Source organism: Hippocampus guttulatus, chromosome 17 (genome assembly GCF_054856545.1).
Source record: "Hippocampus guttulatus isolate MCC_2025c chromosome 17, RoL_Hgut_1.0, whole genome shotgun sequence".
In the NCBI taxonomy this organism is placed as follows: Eukaryota; Metazoa; Chordata; class Actinopteri; order Syngnathiformes; family Syngnathidae; genus Hippocampus; species Hippocampus guttulatus.
Window position 1 is genome coordinate 13,089,698 of NC_141277.1, and position 12,662 is coordinate 13,102,359.

Here is a 12,662-nt window from a genome sequence, read left to right on the forward strand (position 1 = left end):
CCGCCCCCGAAAACGTAAATCAACAATGACTTCAATGACACTCAGAAAAGCAAACATATAATGCGCCAAACAGAAAATCAAGAGAGGAAATCACTAAATAAATTCTATGGGGGTTGTGAACACACAACAAAGGAACAAACTACACAAACAGCTCCGAGACAGTCCAGTCTCCTACAAAAGGAAAGATGATGTTTGGGGACTATCCCCCCACCCCCGTTCTAGTTGAGATGGTATAACCCAAGAGGCAAGGTGCCGCTTGCTTCTGTTATTGCCAGCCATCATGTCTTGTGTTATGAAACAAACACATGACGGAAGTACAACAGCGCACGAAAGCAACACATTCTCGCCATATGTAATCAACTCTTCTCATGCGTAGCAAGGCTACTCACCCCCTCTCCCACCCCCGCAAATGAGCATTTGCTCCGGAGCAAATTGTAGCGTTCACACGTACCATTTTACATCGGTGCTGCCCCGCAAACGAGCATTTGCTGCGGAGCAAATTTTTAAACCACCTCCCTGAGGTGGGTTGAATATGCTCCAGAGTAAGCTGTTTTCAGCTACACCGGTATAACTGTACGTGTGAACGCTCTACGGGGGGCAGCCCCAGTGCTACACCGGAGTAAAAGTTGCCGTGTGAACACCCCTTTTGACTCACAGATGGAAGCAAGTAGGCAAGCATTGTTTTGCAATTTTTTGCCATCTTTGAGTGATTGTTTTATGCATGAGAGACCTTTTCACTGGAAAAAAAGGAAGGGAAAGTACCAGATTTTTACAACGATAAGGCGCACATATTAGTCTTAAAATTTCTCCAAAACGGACATGGAGCCTAATAATGCCTTGTGTATGCACCGAGTTCTAAAATCTATGGATGGTGTCCTGCGACTTCGAAGAGGGGTCCCCTTGACTGACTGGTGTTGTGCGGACACGCTGCTTATATAGAGGAAAGGCGGACGTAACTGAGGACAGCATGCGGACGTTAAAATGGGAAGGGTGGGCGTGAAAGAGGACACTAAAGGCATGCCCCCAGTAAGTGTACACAGTATACAGTAAGTGCATTGTCCAAAGCAACATCTCAAAAATGGCACCGACAAAGAGATACGCTTACGAAGCACAGTTTAAATTGTAAGCTATCAAAGCCGCAAGAGAATTCATGACCAACCAATCCATGGTGCTTGTTTTATGAGACGGCACCATTTATCCATCCAGGCAAGGTCTACAGTTGCGCAGCAACATCTGGTGGATTACAAGGAAAAGATGGCCACCGTCCCCTCTTACTGCAGTAAAAAGTGTAATGTTCTGCATTACATTCAATAAAGATGCTTTTTTGGGAGATTTTAATTCTTTATGCAGCCGCTCTGCCGGCCTCACTGTGCATATGTATTGTGCATATGCATCAAACAGCAGCTCAGCGTACCCACCCTTTTTGGAGTCCTTGGAGGGTGTGCTGGAGAGTACTCCTGCTGGGGACTCCCTTGTTCTGCTAGGGGAATTCAATGCTCACGTGGGCAATGACAGTGAGACCTGGAGGGGCGTGATTGGGAGGAACGGCCCCCCCGATCAGAACTCGAGTGGTGTTTTGTTATTGGACTTCTGTGCTCGTCACGGATTGTCCATAACGAACACCTTGTTCAAACATAAGGGTGTCCATATGTGCACTTGGCAACAGGACACCCTTGGCCGCAGTTCAATGATTGACTTTGTGGTTGTATCATCGGATTTGCGGCCGCATGTTTTGGACACTCGGGTGAAGAGAGGGGCGGAGCTGTCAACTGATCACCACCTGGTGGTGAGTAGGCTCCGATGGTGGGGGAAGATGCCGGTTCGTCCTGGCAGACCCAAACGTATTGTGAGGGTTTGTTGGGAGTGTCTGGCGGAATCCCCTGTCAGAAAGAGTTTCAACTCCCACCTCCGGCAGAGCTTTTCCCATGTCCCGGGGGATGCGGGGGACATTGAGTCCGAATGGACCATGTTCCGTGCCTCTATTGTTGAGGCGGCCAATCTGAGTTGTGGCCATCAGGTGGTTGGTGCCTGTCGTGGCAGCAATCCCCATACTCGCTGGTGGACACCAGCAGTAAGGGATGCCGTCAAGGAAATTCTGGTCCACCATCCGACGTCTCAGGAGGGAAAAGCAGTGCACCACGAACACTGTGTACAGTGGGGATGGAGCGCTGTTGACTTCGACTCAGGACGTTGTGAACCGGTGGGCAGAGTACTTCGAAGACCTCCTCAACTCCACCAACACGCCTTCCTTGGAGGAAGCAGAGTCTGAGGACTCTGAGGTGGACTCTCCTATCTCTGTGGTTGAAGTCACCGATGTGGTTGAAAAGCTCCTCGGTGGTAGGGCCCCAGGGGTAGATGAGATCCGCCCGGAGTTCCTCAAAGCTCTGGATGTTGTGGGGCTGTCCTGGTTGACACGCCTCTGCAACATCGCGTGGTCAACGGGGAGAGTGCCTCTGGATTGGCAGACTGGGGTAGGAGTCCCTCTTTTTAAAAAGGGGGACCGGAGGGTGTGTTCCAACTACAGAGGGATCACATTCCTCAGCCTCCCTGGTAAGGTCTATTCAGGGGTGCTGGAGAGGAGGGTCCGTCGGGAAGTCGAGCCGCAGATTGAGGAGGAGCAGTGTGGTTTTCGTCCCGGCCATGGAACAGTGGACCAACTCTACACTCTTAGCAGGGTCCTCGAGGGTATGTGGGAATTCGCCCAACCAGTCTACATGTGTTTTGTAGACTTGGAGAAGGCGTTTGACCGTGTCCCTCGGGGAGTTCTGTGGGGGGTGCTTTGTGGGTATGGGGTACCGAACCCCCTGATACAGACTGTTCGGTCGCTATACCACCGATGTCAGAGTTTGGTTCGCATTGCCGGCAGTAAGTCGGAATCGTTTCCAGTGAGGGTAGGACTCCGCCAAGGCTGCCCTTTGTCACCGATTCTGTTCATAACCTTTATGGACAGAATTTCTAGGCGCAGCCGAAGCTTTGAGGGGGTCCGTTTTGGTGGCCTCAGTATTGCATCTCTGCTTTTTGCAGATGATGTGGTACTGTTGGCTCCTTCAAGCAGGGCTCTCCAACCCTCACTGGAGCGTTTCGCAGCCGAGTGTGAAGTGCTTGGGATGAAAATCAGCACCTCCAAATCTGAAACAATGGTCCTCAGTCGGAAAAGGGTGGACTGCCCCCTCCGGGTCGGGGAGGAGATCTTGCCCCAAGTGGAGGAGTTTAAGTATCTTGGGGTCTTGTTCACGAGTGAGGGCAGGAGAGAGCGAGAGATCGACAGGCGGATCGGTGCAGCGTCTGCTGTGATGCGGACGTTGTATCGGTCTGTCGTGGTGAAGAAGGAGCTGAGCCAAAGGGCGAAGCTCTCAATTTACCGGTCGATCTACGTTCCAACCCTCATCTATGGTCACGAGCTATGGGTCGTGACCGAGAGAACGAGATCCCGGATACAAGCGGCCGAAATGAGTTTTCTCCGCAGGGTGTCCGGGCTCTCCCTTAGAGATAAGGTGAGAAGCTCGGTCATCCAGGAGGGGCTTAGAGTCGAGCCGCTTCTCCTCCACATCGAGAGGAGCCAGATGAGGTGGCTTGGGCATTTGATTCGGATGCCTCCTGAACACCTCCCTGGTGAGGTGTTCCGGGAATGTCCCACCGGGAGGAGACCCCGAGGACGACCCAGGACACGCTGGAGAGACTATGTCACCCAGCTGGCCTGGGAACGCCTTGGGATCCCCCGGGGAGAGCTGGAAGAAGTAGATAAGGGGAGGGAAGTCTGGGCTTCCCTGCTAAAGCTGCTGCCCCCGCGACCCGGCCCCGGATAAGCGGTAGAAGATGGATGGATGGATAGCACGAAGAAGAAAAATAAAAAATAGCTGTAAGAAGGAAAAGAGAAGAAAATAATAGAAGAGATAACAGAAAATGGAGAAACGTCGTGACAGTCTGGAGAAAAGTGGGTCGAAGATCAGCCAGGTTAACCAGCAGCTGAGAAGTTATGATGTAATTTACATTTGAAAAACCAGAAGCCATTCATTTACGAATGTGATTGCACTTTATATTTGAATGAGGCGAAATAACATGCTTTTTCTCTCAAATATATTGTTATAATCATTTGTTTCAGATGCACTGTAATTATTTTCTGTATAAAAATGTATTTGGTGTTCAAAAAGTCTTTTTTCAAACTTGAGTCTTGAAAAAGAAGGGGTCGTCTTATAATCAGGGCCGTCTTATATTCGGGCCAATACGGTAATAGTTTTCACAGTCTCAACAAACACAGGTACGTCTTTGACCGTCTCCGTGCCTTCTCTTCCGTTCGACTCGAGAGGCGTTCATGACCGCCTCTGAAAAACGTAAATTTCATCTATGCTACATGTCATACGTAAGCATATTTGACAATAAAGATGACCTGGACCTGAAAATTAATGATTCCTTCAATGAAACTACGAAAATTGAAAATAATGCATCAAAACAGAAAATCAAGCGAGGAAATTAAAAAATAGATTCTACAGCCCCCCTACAGAATTTATTTTGTGATTTACTCGTTTGTGAATACAGTACACAACAAAGGAATAAATAAACACTTCTGAGACAGTCCAGCCTCCTACATTTTACTGACATCTGATCGTTCTGTTGGTGCTACGATCAACGAAATGTCAAAATAAATTTTGTAGGGGGGCTATAGAATTTATTTTGAGATTTCATCGCTTGATTTTCTGTTTTAATGCATTATTTTCAATTTTCATAGTTTCATTGAAGTACCGTATTTTCACGACTATAAGGTGCCATTAAAAGTCAAAAATTTTCTCCAAAATGGACAGGACGCCTTATGATGCGGAGCGTCTTGTCTATGCGCTGAGTTCCAAAACCTGACTGACAGCCGACACGCTGTTTATATAGAGAAAAGGCGGAAGTGACTGTGGACAGGCATGCGGCAAAGAAGTCGGCCAATCAGTGAAGGGTGGGCGTGTATATATACATATATGGAGAGAAAGAGAGAGAAAAGGCAGACGTGAGTGACAGGCATGCGAGGAAGAAGTCCGCCAATGAGTGAAGGGTGGGCGTGTAAGTGGACGCTAAAGGGACGCTACAAGCAGGTACCAACACCTGTATAGAGTGTGGCTATGTGCATTGTTGCAAAACAACTTCGGTTTTGGTTTCTAAGAACCCCCGAAAAAAAATTCTACAAAGAGACACGCCTACGAAGCTCAGTTCAAACTTCAAGCCATCGGTTATGCTTTTGGCATGCGTGCCCATCTCACAGCAGCGGTGAAAAACCAAGTCAAGCAAATGAACTCTGAGCTTGCCGTTATTCCCGGAGGCTTGACTAAAGAACTCCAACCGCTGGACATCGGCATCAACCGGGCGTTCAAAGTAAAGTTGCGACCGGGCGTTCAAAGTAAAGTTGCGAACGTCATGGGAACAATGAATGATCGATGGCAAACACAACTTTACAAAGAGTGAGAGGCAGCGCCGGGCGAGTTACGCCACAATTTGCGAATGGATTGTGGCTGCTTGGACAAACGTGTCTGCTTGCACTGTTGTTCGAGTTTTTGGCAAAGCCGGCATCATTTCTGTGGAGCCACATGGCAATGAGAGTGACTGACAACGAGAGGGAACACGGCGTTTTTGATGGATTACCGGTACTTGCACAATTGTTCAATTCTGATACAGAGGATGAGGACTTTGATGGATTTCTGGGTGATGATTGATCGAAAAATGTGAGTACATTGTACGATGGCTAAATAAAATACAACGGAACTCAGTTTTCCGTTGCCTTTTTAAAAACGTGTTTTTAGCTTGTATCTGTATGTCTTGGCATGCTACCGTATGCTACAAGCTAACGTGTTTTTAGCATGCGCGCATGCATGCCATATGTTTACGGTGGCGTATGTTTTACCACTTTAAAATTGCGCCAAATAATACAGTGCGTTTTGTCTATGTGTAAAATACAGAAATAGCACCCATTAATGAGACTGCGCCCAACCATACGGTGCGTCGAATGGTCGTGAAAATACGGTAATCGTTAATTTACGTTTTTCGAAGGCGGACATGAACTCCTCTTGAGTCGAACGGAAGGAGTGTAGTTCCATCTAGTAGATGCATTGTTGATTGCGTCTTATAAGATAAGATAAGATATCCTTTATTAGTCCCACACTGGGGAAATTTACATTACATTACATTTATGCGCACAAAAAAAAATTAAAAATAGCCCATTCATTGAAGGTGCGCCTCATAATCCAATGCGCCTTTTAGTGCGGAAAATACGGTCATCCATTTACTGAGTGGGGCTTTGCAGTACTTGTATCTGTGTTTGGTTTGGTATGATTTTAAAAGACCAGAGAACACCTTTATGTGATCAACGTAAAACAACTAATTAGAAAATTGACATGTAAAAGTCGAGTTATTTTTTTCCTGCTCTAACTTAAACAGCTATTTGGCAGGGTGATGAGTATCAGCTCTACATACATCATAGAGAAGCACTTCTAATTTCTAACACTTTAGAGTTAACATTAGGGCTGTAATAAGGGATGGGCAAGTACCGATACCAGGTATCAGTATGAGGCCAACACGAGCCTAATTTTAAGGTATTGGGTACTCCTGGCGTTTTCCAATACCAGTATCGGCCACCCTTTTGTTGACATTTTACGATGTAGGAACTTGAAAGCATGCATGACTGACTGACTGACTGAATTTGTGTATTCATCATCTCTCTAATACGAGGTCGATATTATTGCTTAGTTAGAGTTTGATATTGCTATTTTACACACATGGCATAAGGGGCTAAATAAATGAATAAATAAAACTTTTAAAAATAACCAGAATAATAAATAAATAAATACATAAAGACAGTACAACACCTATGCAAATGTGACATTTACATATGGCGCACATTCAACTACTACGAACACACATATAATTGATGTCCTTATAACTTTAATAATTAAATGTAATGCGCCATGCTGGAAACCGAATGCCTTTACCATCATAAGAGTCTGCAGTGACATTGAAGCTCATATGGGGAAAGTGTCGCTACGTTCCATGTTAGGGGGCGTAACAAAAAAAATAAAAATAAAAAAATGCATTTTCTCTACTGATTGTGCACGCTTTGGTGTTGAAAAATACGTAAGCGTCATGACAGTTTGTTGAGAAATGAGCAAGTTACGAATGATTTTAAAGCCACATGAATTGCCTTCAATGGGAACGGTGCTGCCGCCAATATCAGAGCTAAACTGGGCTGGTACTGAAAAAGCAGTCACAGCGCTCATGCTTTTTTCACAAGACAATCGCTTGCTGATCACTGAAGTGATAGAATAATGAGTCACTGATGTTCACATTAGCATCTGGCTTTGTTGCGCTCGTGATAAGTGCATATGGAAGTCTTTGATTCCCGCAAAGAATTTCACAATGGGAGCTATCTGAGCTTGTACCGGAGATTCGGGTTTGGTCAGTGAATAACATTCTCAGCAATCAGTCTCTTATATATATATATATATGAATTGTTTTTAATTGACTACGGCTCAATAGACAGTGCATGATGTCTGACTTGTTCTTCTGTCAAAGTCCAGCTTGCCATTACGTGGGTCCCACCCGGTGTTCAGAGTGAGACTCACAGTTGAATTTAACTTGCCTCAGAACAAAATGGCAAACTTATATTGCTGTTTAAGCAGTAGTTGTTGAAGTTATTTCGAAATGTTATTTGAACATCGTTGTATTCACTTTCATTCTTTGCACTTCACTGTATCCCTTGTAAAGAAGTTGTACAACCACGTTTTGATTGCGACTTTTTCTGTGTTTCATTTTATGTATTTAAATTGACTTTAGTGTTGGTTTTATCCAAAATAGAATATATTCCTCCTACATTCTAAAAACATGCGCGTGAGGTTAATTGAACATTATAAATTGTTCCTGTGATTGTGAGTGCAAATGGTTGTTTGTCTATATGTGCCACGCGATTGGCTCACAACCAGTTCAAGGTGTAGCCTGCCTACTGCCTAAAGACAGTTGGGATAGGCTCCAACACGATCCTCGTGCAGACAAGCGGTTTGGATAACGAATGGATGGATATTCTTGAAAATCATATGCAATTGGCCGAATAAAAAAAATATGTAGCGAAATAGTCGTATCGGTGACTACTGAAGAGTTGAGTGGTGGTATCGGTCTGGAAAAAAAAAAGCGGTATCAAACTTTCCTGGCTGCAGCTTACGATTATTTTAATAAACAATTAATCCATTAATTATTTTTTCAATTCATCAATAAATTTGATTGATAAATTCACCAGTTAATTCAAAAACAAGACATATTTTAAATTAAGAGTACAGAAAATGAATTAATTATGAGTCAGTTAATTGTTTGTTTGGTAAAAATGTTTTTCGTTGTTTTCCAAAGTAAAAGCAGATGTTTTCTTTTGACTAAACACAAAGAAAATTGGTCTATGGTCATGGAGGACAACAGAAATCAGAGAGTATTTTGTTGAGATGCTGAAATTCCAAGGATTTGGAGATTTTTTTTAAATCCAAGAGATTAATCAACTATCAAAAATAATTATCAATTAATATGATAACTGATTAGTTGTCATTAACTGTTGCACCTCAAATTAGCTTAACTTGTATTGAATGAATGTCATCTATTCATAGCCTAGATGTTTACAGTAAAGCCTTGAGAATAGCTCTCTGTTCATGAAGCGGTTGAAATTCATCATTAGGACAGTAATTTTGAAGTTCATCAAACTTTATCCTTGACATTTAAAGGCGAGTCAAGGCCGATTAAACCAGTCCAGGTCACCATGCTCTGGTAGAAATTGTTGTAATTTTAATTAAAAGGTATTTATTGTGACTTGAAGGAGCTCTCTGTCATCATTCATCACATGCTCCTTAAAAGTCAGTTTAGTCGTTGCCAAAATTGCCTCAGGGACAGAATTTAGATTACAGAAGAGAACAAACGTGTTCTGTATATGAATAGCATGCTATGCTAGTAGAGCTAATATAAAAACAAATGTTTTCCTATTCTAGGTTTTTTTAAAACAAATTTGTGAGGCCTGGACTGGTAAGCATACTCAACAGAAACTATGATGCAGGTGTTATCAACCCACTAAAAATCATTGCTGGGCCTGACTACATGTTAAATGGAGAAAAGTCATCCCCAAAACGTTTGAAAAACACAAATACTTGATTGAAGGCATAATTATTCAGTTATCATACACACACATATGTATGTATGTATATACGTACATACATACATATATATATACATACATATATGTATACAAACATATATATATATATAGAAAAAAGGGCTGGGCAATTATGGATTATTTTGTTAAAATAAATATTTAAACAATTTGCAATGTCTGCAATGATCCTTTGTCAGTTCAGGACTTCAATCTTTCATTGAAAATTGACCATGCAGTCTCGCATTTGTAACAATAAAATTGTCAAATGCTTACTTCTTTGTGTCTGACAATATCTGAGCACAACATATGAATTAAATAAAGTCATTGACTTAACGTGAATTTGAAAATACAAGTTACTGCATTTATACAGAAAAGATGAAAGTGCAGTGAGTTGGTTTAAACCCAGAAGGGTGGCGTTATTAGGAGATAAATGTTGTACAGTATACTGGACTCAAAAAGCCCATGGGCTGACTGTCTTACCTTGTCCAGCTCGTCGTGCAACTCCGACAGGGTGGGTCTTATAAGCTTCTCCCCCAAAGGTGCGGCTGTCTGGCGGTAGAAATCGATGTTGGGCACGGCATCGATGGTGTTATGGCCAAAAGTCCTCAGGTAATAGGTGTTCGTGTGGGTGTCATAGTGATAGTGATGCTGGCCGCCAGTCGATGAATGTAGACTCGTCTCGCTCATCACGGTGTCCCCGTTCTGCATCCCCTCGACAGGCGTTGACTCTGGGGAAGCCGGACTCCCAGCCCCGCTTGGGTCTATAAAGTTCACTACCCGAAAACGTCCTTTAGCTTCCTCCCCGCTTGTCCCCGGGTATTCAGGAGGAGCACCAAGAGTGGCCTTATCGCTGGACGGGACAGTGGTCGAAGCTTCGGAACTCGGCGACTCGTCTCCCACTGCGGCAGCTGCCTCGGCCACAAGGTCCACCTGGAAACGGCTCTGACTATGCGTCGGGCCGGGCGGCTTCTGCCCCACGTCAGGGGCTAAAAAATCATTTTCCGCCGGGGCGTTCTCTTTCGGAGCGAGAGCTGTGCTTGATGGCGCCGACATGGCACACGCGATACAAACTAACAGATAACCCGTATACGAAAAAGCGCGTTAGGCCCGCAAAGCAATTCTATAAGAAGTTGGTCCGTGACGAACAGAACTGTGTCGTTCTCTTAAGTGTTTAGCAGGAGGGGGAAACGCGCCTCGAAAGCCGTATGGACCGCGGTAACAACCCACAATTCTTCGTCTGTGATAAACGTGTGGCTACAAGATGGAAACTTTCAGCCACCTACTGACTTTTTCTTTCGCAGCCGCAAAGGCGGTAATTTTCGTCCCCCCCTCCCAAAGTTCAGTCCGTCGAACTAACGTCTTCCTGTAATTCAGAGCAGGATGCTATTGTCGACCTTGCCGCAACTCCTCCTAGCTTCCTAGCGGCTCCCTCGCCAGTAATATACACACACTGCGGTCCGCATCACTGAAGGGTGGGTTCCTACTCCGCGTGACCTCGCGAGATGTTAACGTTCGCGTCTCATTTTTCAAGCGCACACGGGTGGGGGTGGCGTACTTACGTGAGAGGTTGAAACAGCAGACAGCACTTTTTCTTTTATTTCTGTAAACTCGTGACGCACATAGTATGTGCTGTAAAATACATGAATGAATTAATTACAGTGGAATATGTCCATTGTAGTTTATATTTCCTCTAAGGGTTTTGGAGTTTCCTGAAAGAAAAGAAAGCCAAAAAAACCGCGACAGAACAGAACAATTTCAGTTCAATGGCTGTTTTTTTAAACCTAGCATTTCAGGTGGGGATGGATGGATGGATGGATAGATAGATGGATAGACAGACAGACAGACAAATGGATTGAAATAGATAGACAAATGGATTGAAATTATGAAACAAAGTCAAGTATAAGAGGGTTTTCTCTCAATTAAATTGTTATTAAATGTAAATGGTCAAAATGGGGACACCTTGGAATGGACATCTAAATCATGCGGACAAACATGTCCCACTTTACAATAACCTTAGTCTCAGATTCTACAGCTTTAGCTACCATGTGCAGTTCATTCCTTGACTAGGTCATTGGGGGTTCTGGTGATAATGTTGAATTGTAGGTGCACTTTGAGAATTTAATCCGAACTCATAATGTGTTGGCTTCGTAGCTATAACTACATAAAGACAACAAAGTCTGACTCTTGACGACCCTTCATTAGATGCCTACCCTGGAAAAGTACTGCTATTTAGAATGTAAATAATTCCACATCAGGTTTGTTTGTGTACAAATAAAGGCCTTGTTTTTGTTTTAACAGAGAGTGGTAGTTAGAAGTGGTACTTCAATCAAAGAGCAACCTGAATTATTTATCAGGAGACATGGTACTGTACTTTCAAGTTTGATGAAACTGAGCGACCTTTGAGTGAAGATGCTTTTTGAATGAATTTTTACAGATATTTTTGCTACTAATGTGCAAATTCATCTCAGCCTTTTGGGGCTCTTAGCAGATTTTGATTTGGGCTCCCCCATTAAACCATGTTTATATGTTTAAATTGTTAAAAAAGAAAGAAAAATTATTCTCATTTTTTGGGCTCCCCTGTGGTTAGAGCAGTTGCTTCATTCACTATTTCCACAGGCAGGCTCTCGGTGATATACTTCAATAATATTAATCGTAGCATCCACTAAGAGATGTGTTTCAAAAACTAGCTTTCATCCAGCCAACGCAATACTCCAATCACAGATGACTGTCAAACAATCCTGGGTGTGTGTGTGTGTGTGTCTGTCTGTCTCTCTCTCTCTCTCTCTCTCTCTCTGTCTAAGTAGGTATCAGTTCCTTTCATTTAATATATCGTTTATCTTTGTGGGTGGGTGTGCTCAAGCCTATCTCCCAGCTGACCTCAGGCAAGAGACACACATCCTGGATTGTACAAACATCCATTCATACTCACATTCACACTTTAAGGACAATTTAGAGTCTTCAAGAGATCCAATATTTATGGTTTTGTAATGTGGGAGGGAACTGGAGTACCAAGACGAAAAAAAACCCACTAGCACTGGGACAACATGCAAACTTGACACAAGAAGGCAGGAGCCGAGATTCGTACCTATAACCTCTGAACAGTGAGCCAGATGTGCTAACCAGTTAATCAGAGGTGATACTGTTTGGTCCCAGTGACCCTTGTACATCCCATCCTGTAGACTTGGGCCTCCTGTCTCCTTATCTTGTCATGATTAGGTTTGGGACCAACAGGTGGCACTGTAGGGCTCCCCCTGCAGCTGCACACCTGTTGGTCATTAGGTAATTAGTGCTTTAAAAGGACTCCCAGCCCAACCACTCATTGTCGGATCATTGTTTGCTCTTGGCTACTGTCATGTTTGTTTGCTGTTTGTTCCTGTCAGGTTTGTTTCAGTCATGTTTCTGTTATTGAGGTTTTAGCTTCTGCCATGGTTTTGTTTGTTACTTTGGATTCGTTTTGTTCTTGGGACTTTGTTTTGGATTTAGTTTTCTGTTTTAATACAATTCTTAAAGT

The 12,662-nt window shown here is 43.7% G+C and overlaps 1 protein-coding gene across 5 annotated transcripts in view; it reads right to left on the bottom strand.

Annotated features, from left to right (window-relative positions):
* slc12a2 (solute carrier family 12 member 2) overlaps window positions 1-10,588 on the bottom strand; it is a 102,190-nt gene extending 91,602 nt beyond the window's left edge. For 3 of the 5 annotated variants that reach the window (XM_086135177.1, XM_086135178.1, XM_086135176.1), the window contains exon 1: window positions 9,632-10,588. In XM_086135177.1, coding sequence (XP_085991303.1) covers window positions 9,632-10,204 — 573 coding nt within the window. In that variant the 5' untranslated portion in view covers window positions 10,205-10,588. The remainder of the gene's footprint in view (window positions 1-9,631) is intronic. The other 2 variants (XM_086135180.1, XM_086135179.1) reach the window with 1 other exon arrangement.
* Window positions 10,589-12,662: the final 2,074 nt, after the last annotated feature.